The sequence below is a fragment of the Erpetoichthys calabaricus genome, chromosome 3, assembly GCF_900747795.2.
Source record: "Erpetoichthys calabaricus chromosome 3, fErpCal1.3, whole genome shotgun sequence".
Taxonomy (NCBI): domain Eukaryota; kingdom Metazoa; phylum Chordata; class Cladistia; order Polypteriformes; family Polypteridae; genus Erpetoichthys; species Erpetoichthys calabaricus.
Genome location: NC_041396.2, coordinates 160,464,144 through 160,481,982, shown reverse-complemented (window position 1 = coordinate 160,481,982; position 17,839 = coordinate 160,464,144). Strand labels below are relative to the sequence as shown.

The following is a 17,839-nucleotide window of genomic DNA, read 5'->3' as shown; positions in this document are numbered from 1 at the left end:
ATTTTTGTACTGTTTTGGGGAAAAAAAAGCCATTTTTACAGTGCACGCTCTACATTTGCACTTTTTAAAAAATAGTGTAATAGTTGGTCAACTAGTTTTCCAGCCAGGTCAGACCAAACTCTGTTATAGGATACATTTTGAAGGGGACACAGGGGCAATGAACCCTGAAATCTCCTTGCTGAAATGAATAAATATGCTGTTACATGGCAGGTATTCTGTTTCACACTATGATATATGCTGAATCTGATTCTTTCATTATGATTGTTGTACAGTGTTTTGAATGACCATGTGGAATTTGAAAGAATTCTTTCATGTTTGACATGATTTCTGGAGAATGGAGAGGAATATTTTCTGCATTTCTGACATTGACATTTGTACAGCTAGGTGCAACATACTGATTTATTAGTCAGAATAGAGAGAATATTTTGCTTTATATTCATTTTTAGTGCAACATACTGATTTATTAGTCAGAATAGAGAGAATATTTTTCTTTATATTCATTTTTAGAAATTTTAGAATTTGAACAGACAAAGATGCCTATTGCTCTGGGTATTATGTGATTAAGTAGCAGATCTGTTTTCAGGGAGATTTTTTTCCTTGTATTACATGCACACTTTTTGCAATAATGTAGTTCTTCCAGTTAACATTCCTATGTTGTAAATATTGTAAAAAATATGAACAGAACAAGCCAACGTTTTGGGATATTAGCTGGGTAAACCCTGTTTAAAAAGTAAGTCTACGATTAAACATAAGATATGATATGATATGATGAAATGTCTGATGATTTTCAGGATATTGTTTTTGGAGGCAAGATGCTAACGCCTTATATGGGTTTGTTTATTGAACGCCTACTGCAAGGTTCATCTTTGTTTGCATATGATTCTTGGTGAAAGTGGCAGTACTTGAGGTTAGGTCACAGAAATTATGTCAGTAGGCTTCTGGACTGCAGGCACAAATGAAGAAAGCATAAGTGACAATACTCCCACTCTCTCTAGAGGAGAATTGCCTGAGTTCTTAGAGCTATGAACATGTTGTCCAAGTGCAAGTGCCTGTCAACATATCAAAGTAATGATGTATTTCAGGGGCTCTTAAACTTTTAATCAGAGGACCCAAAAAATAAATAAAAATTCAGTACTGTACTGGGACCCAAGAACAGGATTATTATCTTAATGACAGCGGAGTCATAAAGAGGCAAATAACAATGGTCATATAATAAAAAGCACATGTTTTTGTTTCTTTTCAAGCATATTTCTCATATGAAATTTGCTAAAGGAGAAATGTGGAAAACAAATGTAATTTTAAAACAATCAATCCATCGATTTTCCAAACCCGCTTATTCAGTGCAGTGTTTCAGTGCACCTGGAGCCTATCCAAGCAAGCATCGGGCACAAGGCAGGAACTTCATCTTGGCAGGACTAGCAGTCTATTGCAGGGCAAGCACAAATACATACCTGCACACACTAAGGCCTCTTTAGCAACGTTAGTTCACCTTATCTGTATGTCTTTGGCCTGTGGGAGATAAACCACACATGTGGAGAACATGCAAACTCCATAAGCCTTCCAAACGTACTATAGGACTGCAAAATGTAATATGCTAACCCCTTATGCACTATGGGTTTCTTGACATTATTGTACCTAAACTATATTTACAAAAATAGATCTGCAAATGGCTGAAGAGTAGCAAGTACAACACTTCAAATTTTTAAAAGAAAGTATTTATATGATCAAAAATCTTTGTTTACAACAATATAAACTAAATAAAACACAAAAAATTGGTGCTTTAGGAATTTTTGTCCAAAAGACTGGATTTTACAGTGCATAACCAAGACATTTTATGATGTACATCCCAGGAATCAATTTTTTTTTGTGCCTCAATCTGTCAGCTATCATTGTACCTCCCCACAAGGGCAAGGAGCGCAATTATAAACAATAGCAATTTATGACCTACCACCACCATCCTGTGACCCAAAAGTGGGTCAGTACCCAGTAGTTGAGAAATGCTGCTTTAAGATGCATGGTGTTCTCTTTATACCACTAGTCTTTACAGTGGGTTGCAAATAAAATGAGCTAAATTTAATAAAAATCCACTGTTCTATCTTACAGTATCCAGCTAGGAAAAATAATGCCCATTTAATCAGATTTCACACTAAAATGCTACCATTATATTGGTTTAAACCTGTGTCTTATGATTGGTGCTAACATGTTATTGTCTCAAAACAATTCAAGCAGTAATATTGTAGTGACTTTCAAAGAAACTGTTGCAAAACACCAGGTAAGTCTGTTGGTGATTGCTGAATGACCTTGCTTTATTTAACTCAGTGTAGTCCCTGTCATGCTTTTCCTCTTTTCATCCTGACATTAAGGTCCTGGGCACCCATGAAAACAACAAAATCACAACTGTATTGTGGAACTTACTCACTGGTCTACCCAGCATTGTTTTCCACTCTCTATCTCATGGTGTTCAGTTCCTCCTAGTTTGTTTTTTTGTTTTGAATCTCCTTGTTTTGAAACCACCTGTGATCTTGAAATAAGATAGCTGGCTTTACTAGAATGGTGGACACATGGATCTTAAAAGAAGTGAGTGAGCAATACATCCGAGCATCAGAAAATCCTTATCGGCCTTCAGTAGTTTGTCAAAATTTCACAATAAAACATCATAATAAAATAAAATGTAAGTGACCTAATATATGGTAAAAATGTAACAATTTCTGCATGTTTATTTATCATTAACTTATATTTCATTAACTGGTCAGTTAAATGATAGCACTATTCAACAACCAGTAACAAATGCCTACCATTCCTACTTTTATCCCTTTTTATTAGCATGCTTGTTCAGGCCACCCATTTCTTCCCAAAGCTAAACCTCACTCTTTAAGCTGCGATACTTCTGGAGATTCAAGATATGTTTCATACTACCCTAAACTAGGCTCATTACACCCTTACCAGCTTATGGAATGTTGGAGTTAATTTATTCTACATAGTAGTCCTCTTTGGTCTTGGTGCATGTCACATCAACAGACATCCACCTCACAGAAGGTTGAGCAAGATGTTGTTTTGGGTTGAACCTGAGTATATATAATATTTGAATTTTCCAGATGCACAAGTGGCTCGAAAAGGTGAAAAAGAGAAACACCTCAGGTGTATCTCCTAAATCTACTGGAAGATCCTATCAACTTTCTTGATGGTCTTCACAGGCAGTAGAATAAAGAAGCTGTAAGTCTTTTATTTAGTAAGTGGTTATGACCCAGAATTCTGACCCAGGCAATATGAATTTTCTGGCCGAGAAACTGACATTCTATTGCACTATTTATTAGCAGCATGTATTTCATCATCTTTTGATAACAACGTAAAGAAGACTTGATCAAAAATCCACTCCCCTCCATCTCCCCCATGCAAAATTTTCTGTGAGCCACAAAATTAATTGAGACAGATAGAACTAAAAAGAAAGGGGTAAACAGTTTATTTGGTTAATATTAAACAACAACATTGAAAAATTAACTCCAAATAATAAAAGACATTATTTTACAATAAGCATTTCAGTTATTGATATTATATCACTGGTAAAGTCTAAAATTGTGCAGTTGAATTGAAAAGACTATTATTTGCAAGTGTAACCATTCATGTGTGTTCATTGCAAACACAGTAATGCTACTCTCATTTTTATTATTTGAATTTGTAACGTTCAAAATTTTTGAGTAATTTGCATGTCATTGTTGAAGGTAGTTAGGTGGGGGTCTTAATCTCACTTTGATCTCAATTTTGCCATCTTGTCAAAATGCTACACTGTCTGCATTATACCAATCAGTTATGTGTGCCTTTTTGGGGCATGTAATTAATATGAGCTACACCCTCAACATCATGGACCTGGAATTTCTTTGGTGCAGAATAACCATGCTTCCATTGTTTTGAATGTTATTTAGACTCTGACTCTTTATGACATAGCAAGATCAAGTATCAGGTTTAAAATGGCTCTTAAATTTATCTAATTCTGAATTCATTAGTTCATTTTCTCTTAGGTCTTTGGAATTGGTAATGGATTCAGCGGATTAATTCCTATAGTATCTGCTATCTCGTGCTTTATCACTCCACATTATAACTTTGTCCATGATGTCAAAATTATTTCATTCATCACTGCCAGACTGGGGTCCAGTCGTGGCACTAGTACATGCTGACTATGTGGGAAGGAAATTTCAAAGGTGTGTAAGTAGCTAATGACAGAAATTCATTGATAGCACTGGAGTTTGTTGTTTTTAGTATCCCTCTTGACTTGATTCTGAAGCAAGAAAGGTACACTTTAAATTGAACATGCCAGAAATCTGTAATTCACATAATTTAGTACAAAGGAGATCATATTTGCCTAATTGCAGCATTAAGCTCTAAATAGTTTTAATCATCCCTTGTACTTGTTCTTATTGTCTTTACATTAGCCTTCTTCAGGTTCCGCTATATTATCCTTTAAATATTTCATAAGTGTGTATTTTATGCTTTAGTTTAACTATGCCTTATTTATTTATTTTGTAGGTTGACAATCCAGTGTCAATTTTAACTCAAGAAATGAGTAAACATTTTTTACATTCAAAAGGCGAGGGTGACAAATACAAAGTAAGTATTTACTTTTTCACAGTTTAATTAAATTTTGGTAATCTGGTTTCAATATCTTCTATGCGAAAGTTTAATATCTGCCTACTGCCCATTAGACTAAAAGATTAAAAAAAAATGAGCCTTTATATTTTTGCCACCATTCACCCTTGTTAAAGCACTTGATTACATTTCTAAAATTTGAGTACATTATGTTAAAACAGTACAAAAATTAGAATCAAGAATACAGTTTTAATCTACAGTAGAAGGTGTTGTTAACCTAAAAGTGAGAAAATGCACCATGAAAGCAGAAAAATTTGAAGTGACATGGCACATTAAATACCATTTATTGGTAGCATGTACCAGGTGCAGTCTAATGCTAATTACATTTTTACAAAGTTTTAAGGGACAGGACAGTATATGTTATAAATTATTCTACTCAGGACTGTGCCATTAACGTTTTTGGCAGCCAGTGCAAATTATTTTCTTAACAATATGGACCAATACTGTGCACTGATACAAATAATTTTATTTTTAAAAAATAAGGCTACATTTCCAAAAACGAAAAATGAAAAGCATTTAAAAACATATAAAGTTTATAGCATTACCAAATTTATTAAAACTAATTAACAGTAATATGTAAATTACAGCCTGAATATAATTTTTGATGAGTGGATTCTTTCCAATTACATGAAATCCTGAGGATTTTACAGATTTGCGGGGCATCCATCCATCATCTTCCGCTTATCCGAGATCGGGTCGCGGGGGCAGCAGCTTGAGCAGAGATACCCAGACTTCCCTCTTCCAGGCCACTTCTTCTAGCTCTTCCGGGAGAATCACAAGGCGTTCCCAGGCCAGCTGAAAGACATAGTCCCTCCAGCGTGACCTGGGTCTTCCCCGGGGCCTCCTCCCGGGTTAGACGTGGTCGGAACACCTCACCAGGGAGGCGTCCAGGAGGCATCCTGATCAGATGCCCGAGCCACCTCATCTGACTCCTCTTGATGCGGAGGAGCAGCGGCTCTACTCTGAGTCCCTCCCGGATGACTGAGCTTCTCACCCTATCTTTAAGGGAAAGCCCAGATACCCTGAGGAAGAAACTCATTTCAGCCGCTTATATTCACAACACGTTTGGGCCTACCAGGCCTGACCGGCATCCTCCCCCACCATTGAAGCCTACTCACCACCAGGTGGTGATCAGTTGACAGCTCCGCCCCTCTCTTCACCCGAGTGTCCCAGACATGTGGCCGCAAGTCCGACGACACGACCACAAAGTCGATCATCGAACTGAGGCCAAGAGTGTCCTGGTGCCAAGTGCACATATGAACACCTCTATGCTTGAACATGGTGTTCGTTATGGACAATCCGTGACGAGCACAGAAGTCCAATAACAAAACACAGCTTGGGTTTCAGATTGGGGGGGCGGAGCCATTCCTCCCAATCATGCCCTTCCAGGTCTCACTGTCACTGCCCACGTGAGCATTGAAGTCTCCCAGCAGAACGAGGGAGTCCCCAGAAGGTATGCCCTCTAGCACCCCCTCCAGGGACTCCAAAAAGGGTGGCATTTGCAGGGCAGTATTTAATAAATAGTTTCTCTTATTATATACACATACTAAATTTATTAATTGACATTTTCTTTGCAGTAATTGAAAAATATATGCTTGCGAAATGCTATCAAAATTAAAATTCCAAACATTACACTTTATGCCAAATTTCCCCCAGAGACAAGTTCTCTCTACTTATCAGTACACACTAATATTCAGTGACTTTCACTTACAATAACTGTATTTGTAAGGAGACTTTTTCAAATCTGGTTAGTCAACAGTTCAGTTTAAAACATATCTGATATGTGCTGTTTACATATTTATTTTTGCATTTGAACATAAAGGAAAGAATACCTGATAACTAAAACTCTCACAAACACAATTGTTAAATACATAAAGGAAAATCAAACTGGCTTGCAGTTGTTATATTTGTAACTGAATAGAGTCATGAATGGGTTTAGTACCCACAGGTATTGTTAATGGTGAATTCTGGGACTTGGTTTTATATGAAGTCCCAAATTTTAAGTATTGATCAGGTCCAGGACAAAGAAGAACATTGTAATTTTCTGTAATTCATTGTTTTTCTCTCCTCTCTCTGTCATAACAGCAGCATATTTTAGTTGATGCTGGAAGCTGTCATCAGCTTCTAACTATATCCTGGTTTTATCAAGAAAGATACTTCCTTGCTAAGCTAGCACAGTATCTCTGTTGAAACAATGTGTCTGATTTCTTGATAGCCTACTTATAAACTGGAGAATATAAAATAACTCAAAAGAATTAGCAGTTAAGAAGAACATGTAGTGACACTTTGGCATTATTGATGAAGAAAACCCACATTTTGCAAATGAGAAAATTCTGTAAAATATAAATATATTCTTTCTTGCCATAAAAATTAGTTAAACACAAAAAGGTAACATTGAACTCCTATTACGAACTTAGGATTGATGTCATTGCATGCCTGTACAAGATAACAGGGTTTAGGTAAATGGACAGCTGGATGTACAAAAAAAAATTATGATCCTTCTGAATAGTGATATCCAGTGAATTTTTTGGACTATGCTAAAGACATCCTTTCAGTGTTTCTTCAAAGCTATGTACATCTTTGTGCAGATCAAGGTTATTATAGTTAATGAAAACTAAAATCAAAACTGAAACTATTATTAAAAAAACATTTTCGTAAACTGAAATAAAATAATTAACAAAACCGAAATGAAAAACTAAAACTAAATGAAACAATTAAACTAGCTGGAAAGACTAACTGAAATAAAATAATAATTTACTAAAATATTTTTAGTTTTCATTTTTGAATGAATATTCTTGCCGTTAAACTTACAAGGGTTAAAGACTTAACTCTAAAACAGAAAGTCATCCACCACGAGCCGCCTGCATATATTCATCCAGTGAACGGCGGCTGGTGATGGAGGGTGGCTGTTTACATAGCATTTGTGGTGACAGAGCAAGCTGAGTGCAGGTGCATAAAGCGTGAGAAATAGAAAGCGATTTGCGTGTTGCCTTTCTTTGTGCTTGTTGTATATCAAGATGTTATCCAAACAGCTGAAGTCAGAATGTGCTGGTCAACAAAACGTTTACCATATGGACAGAAAAATCACGAGTGAGTAACGTTTCAGTTTATTTCTCAGGTGTCTGCTTTTTGTTGACAGCAATTCACCTGCCACTTCGCACAGGAGAAATCATTTTTACTTTCTCATATACGAAGTATACAGAAAGTATAGTAATCATGAAAAAATTCGACCTCGATATTTTGATGAATCTTGATGTTATAGACTAACCAATGTCCAACAATACTGTTTTTTGGAATTGTGTGTGTATGCGCGCGCGTGTGTGTGTGTGTGTGTGTGTAAACATGATAACTCAAAAATGCAACTAGATAGATGGATGAAATCTGGCATGTGGTTGTTACACCACAATTATAGATCTGTATTAACTTTTGGGCCAAATCCATCACCCGGAAGTAGTACTTTACCTGAACACATACTCGATTTTTTTTTATTTATCCAGCCGCAGAGTCCGATTTATTCAACTTTACTTTTATAATAATTGTTCAATGTATTAGTAATTTGATTTTGTTGCTGGTTTCTTAATGTACATAATATAAAAATATAATCATTGTCTTGCGGTTTACTCCTCAAATATCCATCCCTATATCTGAGTATACAAGAAAGTCAAGGGGAGAGCACTCCCGGTTTTTGAAAATAAAACGGCACTGATCGAGAGACTGACTAGGTCATCATATAAGATCGGCATATTGTTGCTGACCAATCACTTTTGCTTTAAAAACATCGTTTAACAACGAAGTGATACAAACAAAGGTAGAGAGTCTGACCAGTGATGAAAAACTAAACATACTAATGGGTTTTTGTATTTATTCCATATTTATTAATTTATCTTTTTTAGTTCATATGCACAACTCAAAATACCTGATATTGTGAAAGTAATCCATTAGCAGAATTATATTTTAAAATATTTGTCTCCCTTTTTTCAATGTTTTTCTCTCTCTCTCAAAATAGATAGTTGAAATATCATATTCTTTTTGTTCTTATCAGCCTTATCATGCATACAGTGTTGCATACCAGGGATTTTTCCTGCCTTGCATCCAAACCTGCTGCTGTAGGCTCCAGATTTCCTGCAGTCCTACTCTGGATAAACAGGTTTAGATAATGTATATGTTGTTCTTAATCTCAGACGCTGTCTGTGTTGTTTTATGCCTGTCCGTACTCTTATTACCTGCTCTTGCACTGCTCATTATGGGTTTACTGTCCTTTATGATGGTCTGTTCAAGACTCACTGCCCCTAACCTTGACACTACATGCTTGTTGTTCTTTGTTTCCTTCAATACAGCAAGGTGGGGTCTGCACACTCATTCAAGTCCAAGAGCCCTGTTCTTTCTAAGCCCCTGTGATTTTCATGAGAAAATATTTTAAAAATTATAAAATTGTGAAATTGTTCATATTCAGTGTCTAGTTTTGATTATGCTTGTTTTTATCAGACAAAAACAAAACCAGATAGTAAACCAGGCAGTGTAGTAAGCTTCCACTAACATTAAACTCGTATCCAAATCTGTTAAGTGTACAGTTCTGTCTGACTGTGACACAAAACTAACTCCGCAGGCACTCTATGCCATAATTACTAAAACTAAAACTGAAACTAATATATATAAAAATAAAATAGAAATGTCTTTGTGAAATAAAAACTAAACTAAAACTAAAAATACATAATGAAGGAAAACTAAAACTAAACTGAATTTCCAAGTAAGGTCAGAAAAAATATAGAAATAAAAACTAATATAAAAAGGCAAAACTATAATAACCTTGGTGCAGATACAGACATCATTTACCGATCGGTGCATAGCAAACCGGAGTACACACATAAAATGTTGGCAAGAAATTTTGATAATGTCACCTTTAGGCAAACATATAAGCACTACTCTAAAGCTACGTAAAGAGTCTTTGCAAACAAAAAATACATTTTACTTGTGAATTATCTGTTCCTTCTTAACTGTTTTAGGGCAGATGTCGACTTTTGTCGACAGGAGGGGTTGAGGGCGCATGTCGACAAAATTCAACATCCAGGGTTAGAGGGCCACAATCAGCTGTTAATGGCGACAAAAATCACTCTCCCGTCACAGGCATTCTTTCTCTGCTTGGAGGAATGTTAGAGTCATTGACTCGGCATCTAATCCTTGCGTGTGCGTGAGTTACGAAATGTAAACAAAGGCAAAATGGCATTGACATCTCACGAGAGAGCTTAGTGAGTGCAGAAAAGAAAATACTCAGCAGACGATGTTTTGCGCATTAACGCTGAGTCAGACTCTGATTTTTCAGAATCTGATTTTGTTGACGATGAGCAGGAGAGTGAGGAGCTGGCATGAGCTGATCAGACACCAGCCGGTGCCGCCCCAGCTGATCGGCTGCCAGCTGAGTTCATTCACGCAGCCGATGCACCTACGGCAAGGTTCGCGTGAGAGGAATACCCAGACATTGATCCGTGGGAGCCAAACTGGCTACTGGACTTCACAAGACGGCATGGCTTGCTGTTGGACACAACAGATTACCAGCCGCTGGACTACCTCAATCTGTTTTGTCCTGAGTCTACTTTTTAGCTACTGTCAGACGAGACAAACAGGTATGCACTGCATTCTCATTTTTCAAAATGGAAACCCACAACAAAAGACGAGATGAAGGGCTTTGTGGCATTACAAATAGAGATGGGACTAGACTGGCGATATAACTTTAGGGAGCATTGGTCCAGACGTGCTTTGTCCCTTGGTGGCTTTGGACAGGTTATGCCTCGTGATAGGTACGTGCTGCTGCAAAGTTTTATTAATTTCTGTGATAACCAGAAGCAAATCCCAAGGGGTGAGCCAGGCTATAACCCCATGCATAAAGTTCAGCCCCTGCTTGAAATTGTGGAACCAACATATAAACAATTTTATCAGCCTGGCCGTGATTTGTCTGTGGATGAATCTGTGATAAAATACAAAGGATGCTTTTTTTCTGCCAATATATGCCAGACAAGCCCACAAAGTATAGCATAAAGGATTTTGTACTGGCAGAATCTAACACTGGTTTCTGCCTGAAAGTATTCACATATACAGGAAAGTATTCCTTTTAAGTCAGGTTGTGCTGGAGCTGCTTCAGGGCTATGAACATTGGGTCACATTGTGTACATGGACAATTTTTATATATCACCAGAATTGTTCATGGAGCTACAGAGCAGGGGAATTGGAGCTTGTTGGACAGTGAGGGTAAACAGCAGACACATGCCTTCACAGTTGAAGCCAGACAGGCTGAAGATGAAAAGAGGTGATAATCCGGTTTTCATGAGGGTGGATAACTTGGTGGCATTGGCATGGCACGATGTCAAACGGGTGACTTGTCTCTCTACAGTACACACTAACAATATATGTGAGAAAGTCATTCATCAAAAGGGAAACCCAGAAGGTAGGAAACTGGACAAACCAGTTGCATTTAAGGACTATAACTGTAAAATGGCTGGAGTTGATCGACTGGATCAGATGCTGGGGTCATACACTTACGGCCACAAGTCCACCAAGTGGTACCACACTTTGTACCATCGCATGTGTGAGATTGCACTTAAAAATTTCTATATATTGTTCAAGCAGGCAAACAGTGACAGCACTATGACTGCAGCAGATTTCTGCAAGAAGGTGGTTGACAGCTTGCTGGCAGAGTATGCTGTAGTGCCTTTAGCAAAGCGAGAAAGGCCATCACAAAGAGCAGTGCCAGACAGGCTGACTGAGCACCACTTTCCTGCAACATACGAGGACAAAAAATACAAACCTGACTGTGTTGTGTGCTGCAACAGACAATTGAAAAGGAGGCACCAGTGCAACACATATTGTAAGCAGTGCAATGTGGCAATGCATGCAATTGACTGCTTTGAGCGATATCATACTTTGCAGGACTTTGATGTGTAACATGTATGTGATATGGATGTGAAATCATATAGTATGCAGGCTCATACAACATGCAAGACAGTAACATTTGTAAAAAATAAATATTTTTTGTTGATTTGATATGTTTTTTTTTTAAAAAAAAGTTAGTTTTTGGAAAAATATTCAGCCCTGGGAGAAAAGAAAAAAAAATTTCCCCTAAAAGAGTTAAAGTCAAATAGAGGCAGAGCCTGTCCTGACAAAATTATTTAGAAAAGTACTGTGACTGGAAAAAATAACAATTATTTATTGATTTTACTATTTTCTTTTGTTCTTTGCATTGTTAACATACTTGCTATTTTAGGATTTTCCCAATTATTAAGTATTATTATTAAGCAGAATGTGAATCTTTTCTTTACTGCTTGCTTCTTTTTCTGATGTATTCTTTTAAAATTTACCTTTGCATTTTTTCTAGTTCTTCATGAAAGCCACTCAGCTTGAGCAAATGAAAGAAGATTATGCTTATATTATAAAAACAAAGACAGATACACAGCATAAGTTAGATAAGCAGGATGAGGTAATGTGCATTTAACAATTTGTTTCATTATAATAGCCTTAAAAAACATATTTAAATAATGTTCACCACAATTTTAGTGTATTATTTACATAAAAGTATTGTGGAATTAAGATATATTCTTTTACTTTGGATCTAACTATTCTCTTTTGTATGGTATATAAGGATCAGTTTGAGTTTTATCAATTTATTTTAACCACCTTGTAAAGTATTATGTAGTATAAAGACATTTGTAATAAGTAATTGTTCCTTTAAAAATAGCAGTGCGGTAGTTTTTCCCTAATATATGACATGTACACTGTTAACTTCAGTTTGATCGGATTACTGGAAAGAGCTTTTTGCCATATAAACTTACATTATAAACAAAGTTAAGTGAGTGAAATTTTGTATGAAACACACAGATATGCAGTTTCATTATAATCGGACAACCAGAAGTGGTACATACATTACTTGAACAGGTATAAGGAAAGTTGAGTGGAGAACAGGCCAGATTTTTTTATGCTTTACGTATGGTGTTTAAAAGACTGGCAAATTTGCTCTCATCAATACCCTTAACAAAGTAACTAGCTATATTTAGTATACGGAACTATACTTCCAATGTTTGGTATGGATTATTGTGACACATCTGGATTAATAAGTTTATTGCCTCATAGGATTGACGTTTTTATGGGCATCAATTTTGTGTCTACCTTTTTTACCCAGAACTAGGAATTTTCTAGAATTTAACCCAACACTTTGATTGACTGACAACATTTCAATATGCTTTCTTGACAGTTGATTCTGTGATATTGTTGAAGCAGGTTTACCTGTTAAACAAATTATATTTCGACATTTAGGTACTTGTTACAATAACAACATTTATTTGTATTGCACATTTGCATACAAATAATTTAGCTCAAAGTGCTTTACAAGACGAAAAAAAAAATATATAAAAATTAGGCAATACTAATTAACAAAGAATAAAGTAAGGTCTGATGGCTAGGGAGGACAGAAAAAAACAAACAAAAATAAACTCCAGAGGGCTGCAGAAAAAAAAAATCTGCAGGGGTTCCAAGGCCATGAGACCGCCCAGCACCCACTAGGCATTACGGTCTTTCTTAAGGCAATTGTGTTCCACAGTTATTTTGAGCTGTGGTTTTTTGAAATTTACTGTTAGATTTTTTTTTAGTTTTGTGCTTAAAATACAGTACTTTTAGTGATTTAAGTGTTTGTGAAATTTTCTTTGTTGTGCTGGTTCTGAATTTCCATGAAAGGTTATTAGTTTATTGGTGAAATTATGCAACTTAGCATTAGTATTTGTGTTCAATGCATATCACGTATGATTGGCTACATGTGAACACAAACAGTTGGTAAGTTTGTTTATCATTGTTACACGTTGTTTTGTCAGCGAAGGAAATTTGTTTTATTGTTAATTACGGTGGTTGTTTGAACTAATTTAATAAATTATATTACGATCATTGAAACCATTGTTTTATCATTTTTCCGGAAAGAGATAATTTTTAATTACAGTATAGATATTCTTTAAAACTTAAAATTTTGAAATGTGTATACCGTACCTTTCTGATTTGCATTATGCATTTACTTCTTTGTGCTTATGTTTAATTCCCTGATTTGTATTTAATATATTTTTTGATCTTTCATCAGTTTTGTACTGTTTGTGAATTAATTGACATTTCTTCTCATTTTCCATATTTTTTGGATTGCCTGAACTTTTTTTAATTCCCTGATTTGTATTTAATATATTTTTTGATATTTCATCAGTTTTGTACTGTTTGTGAATTAATTGACATTTCTTCTCATTTTCCATATTTTTTGGATTGCCTGAACTTTTTTTTTTATCACCTACATTTTATTTTTTTATTTCAAAATGAGAATTAAAAAGCAAACAGCATCGCAAAGGCAGAAGAAACTTAATCCATTTTTCATATAAACAGAATGAAAAAGTTAAAGACCGGGCTAGAATAATATAATTTTGGGAATACTGTATCTGATTATTCATCTTATTTAGTAACAGTTTATTTAACTATGTGGCATTTTTTTTTAACTGTTATTTTACTTATCAACAATTGTGACGTGTGAGTCACTCTCTTACACACCAAAAACATGAGGCTGAGTCTCAATCTTCAGAATGATCAGCTTTATTAACAACTTCAAACAGGAACAGCAAGCATATTTATTGAAGCAGGAGCTACCACTCTATAACACACAAACACAGCAAGCTAGCAGTGACTTGGTCATTCTGCCTTGGCTCCAGACCAAGCACTGATAATCTTCTCCTTGCGTTGGTCCCGCGGCTGTGGATCCATGATTGCGATCGGATTGTCCTGGAGGAGAAGAGACAAACAAAGTGGGCCAGGTCATTGGCCGAATTAAAATAGCCCACCCCCCGTAACGGCGATTGGTCCCTGGCCGACTGACGCTCGTCATAGAGAGCTGTGAGTGAACTCGTTGTCGTGGTGATGAGTTTTCTATGGCCAACAGATGCTGTACTGTGTAACAGGGCCACGAAGGTGCTGTTGAAGCAGGGCGTGTAGCAGAGCGGGGCTGCATGCACGTCACACAATGCAAAGAACTTACATGGCACAAGCACAAAATAACACAATTGGAAATTTATCTAATCAGGTAAAAGAACTATCAAATAAACTTCAAATTTGAATAGGTACATTTTTTGTTTCATAGGTTAACATATTCATACAATTATATAATCTCTACATATACGAGAAAATCGAGTGGAGAACACTCCACATTTTTTTTGTGATGCTCACAAATTTAACACATTTAATTCCAAACATCTGTGTAATTTAAAGTATGTCCAACCTTAACCAATTTTTTTCTTAACTTATTTTTTAAGAATATTAGTCTGGAAAATTAGTGAAAAAAAGAAGTCAGGTACATGAAGTCCGATGATAATCAAAAATGTTAGATACCAGAATTCAGTAAATCTAATGCAATTCTAAACCCACATATTTTTTACTTAGGGTAGAGTTTATATGTCACAAGTTGTGTAAATGTTGGATTGAACATATTTTTCCATGTCTGGTCACTTCACTGCTTCAAGGTTGTGACATTTTACTCAAAGATATGACACAGGACCATAATACCTGGAAGAAAACTTTGCAGGGGTGAATATCTGCATTTCATATTCAGGAGACCTTTATCGTCCATGACAATGGAATTATGCTTATGTCCAGGAGTTTCTGTTTAATTTATCTTAATATAGTAACATGTCTATTCTTTGTAATTTATTTTCTTAAGATTTTTGAAGATCTAAAGCGCCAATATAACGAAAAAGAAGACAGATACAAGAGCCTTTCATCTCTTGATGAAATGAAAAATAAATTGGAAGAGTTGAAACATCAGATGGCCTGGGCAATGGTAAGAAATGTATTTGGATTTTAGGTTCTATGTTATAAAATAGCTAATCTAGGTAATTATGTAGGATGTTCACATCTGTGATTTGCTTTCAGGGCTTAGGCCGGATTTATACTTCACGGGACGCATGCTGCAGAGGACGCTCCTGCTACGCAAGCGTTGTACTTTACGTTGTACGTGTACTTTACGTAAATCTGGAGGAATCCACCAGGTGGCAGTGCGAGATATTATCACGGGGAGAACAGGTTTGGCTTTGCTGTGTTGTGAATTGCCTGGAACACCCATTAAATTCCGATGACACCTTACCGCAATATCTCTGAAAAGGATGTTTAATGTTTAAATCCATCCGTCCAGGGATTTGTCCATTTCAGCTAGCATTGGGCACAAGGCTGAAACAATCCCTGGACGAGGCATCAGCTCATCGCAAGATATGAACACAAGCACACACATACACGCTGGTGTCATTTTAGTGTAACCAAATCTGCATATCTTTGGAAGGAAACCGGAGCACACTGTGGAAACCCAGCAGGAAAACATGTAAACTCCAGGCAGGGAATATCAGTGACGTGACTCCCTGCAAGACAGCAGCGCTAACGCTCCGCCACCGTGTCACCCCCTTGTGTGTAATTAACAGTATTCATTATTTAAATGAAATTATTGATTTATCTGTAAAATGTAACATACATCAATGCATTTCATCATGAAAGTGATATCAAGTATAAATCTGAGGATTCTAAATGTGCAGAGAATTGGAATAGCACACATTTAATGTGCTTAGTGTGGCGATCTATTGCTGTTTGCCACTGCTGTCAGTACCGGAGGAAGCCCTAGAAAAAAAGACGGCACAGAAGACGGTATGTGAAATGTATCGTGTCATTACGATCAGTAATATGCAACGCTTGAATATAAAAGCACCACGAATGCATCTGTATGTCGGCATTTTGCTTCACCACTTCGAACCATTCATCAAACATCGAAGCACGCACACCGATCTCGTTGGATCCGCAAAGCGGCTTTTTCTCACATGTACAGTAGATCAGGCATATCAAACTCGCTACCATTGGTGGTCCGCTTCGACTGCCGTACGTGCGTCAGCGGGCTGTACTGTAACAAATACTATTATACTTTTATACAAAGTTACTGTAGCTTTCTTTCCAATACTGAAAACTTTAAAAAAATGTAACACTTAAAGTTTAAAGAAAAGCAATTTATTTCCATGCAGTCTCCATACAACAGTGTAGAATTAGAGTCTTAAACTCTTAGCTAGGTCCTTATTATATTACTAGGCTCACCCGACTTTTATCCTCAATTTGTGTGCGCTCCATGTGTACATCAGGCATGTAAGTGTAGGGAATGAGAACATCAAAGTGCCCATTCATAACATCTCTCGATAACCTAAGTTTTTTTAATTCCCTCGAGTGCCTGTCCAAACTTGGAGTGTAGGACTCCATAATAATATACTTGAAACTCATTGGGGAACAACTCTCCCACTGCCATTAGCTCAGAAATGGTACCATAAGTTTGAGACTTTGACATTTCAGTGAGATACTGAAGCTCATTTGTATAAGAGATTCCTGACGGCATCATTGTAAATGGCTGAATCCTTGACCAATTACTTAAAACATGTCGTACAATGTCAGCCCGAATCTGTACCGCTAAAGACGGAGTTTCATTCACTAAATAAGCTATAGATGAGAATAAGCAAGCACCATCTCCCCTGATATTTACTACGCGATGAGGCATTTCTTCTCCATCAACATTAATAGACATAATTTTGTCTATTTTTCCAGCGCATCGCGCACAAAAGCAAGGGAACGATGGGAGCACCAGAACTCTGCTCACATTGCGTCGCTTCGTACCACAAGCCGCAAGTAGTAAGTCTGTGATAAGCGGAATACCGCTACGCTTTGCACTCACGGGACGGAAGGACAATCCCGACTGCTTTTATATAGTGTCTTGATGATTGATATTCATTATATTATATTCATTGCTTATATAGGAGCCTTACAGTGTGAGATTTATTTCTATTGTCCCGACACTTGGCATCTCTTGTTAGTAACCAGTTCGTCAATATCAGGCTTGAAATCTTGTGCAGCTGCAACTTTTATGAGGGATGAAAGGTGCTCGATGGTAAGTCTTGAGCGATGTGGGGTTTTGGTAGCTTTCATTAACAAAAACAATTGCTCACAAAGGTAAGTGCTTCCGAACATTGACAGTACTCTCTATGCCAACTTACGGATCTGCACATACGAGGGTGGCAGGTAAGCATACAAGCCTGGCACACCAACTTCGTTGAATTTTGCCTTCAGAATAGAATCTGACTGCACTTCAATCAATTTCATTTGGATATTCTCAGCGCAA

At 36.7% G+C, this 17,839-nt stretch overlaps 1 protein-coding gene across 3 annotated transcripts in view; it reads left to right on the top strand.

Annotated features, from left to right (window-relative positions):
* si:dkey-119f1.1 (Structural maintenance of chromosomes protein 6-like) overlaps positions 1-17,839 on the top strand; it is a 155,552-nt gene that overhangs the window by 38,308 nt on the left and 99,405 nt on the right. For all 3 annotated transcript variants that reach the window (XM_051925505.1, XM_051925506.1, XM_051925507.1), the window contains 3 exons: positions 4,522-4,602; positions 12,008-12,109; positions 15,362-15,481. In XM_051925505.1, the coding sequence (XP_051781465.1) occupies positions 4,522-4,602; positions 12,008-12,109; positions 15,362-15,481 (303 nt within the window). The remainder of the gene's footprint in view (positions 1-4,521; positions 4,603-12,007; positions 12,110-15,361; positions 15,482-17,839) is intronic.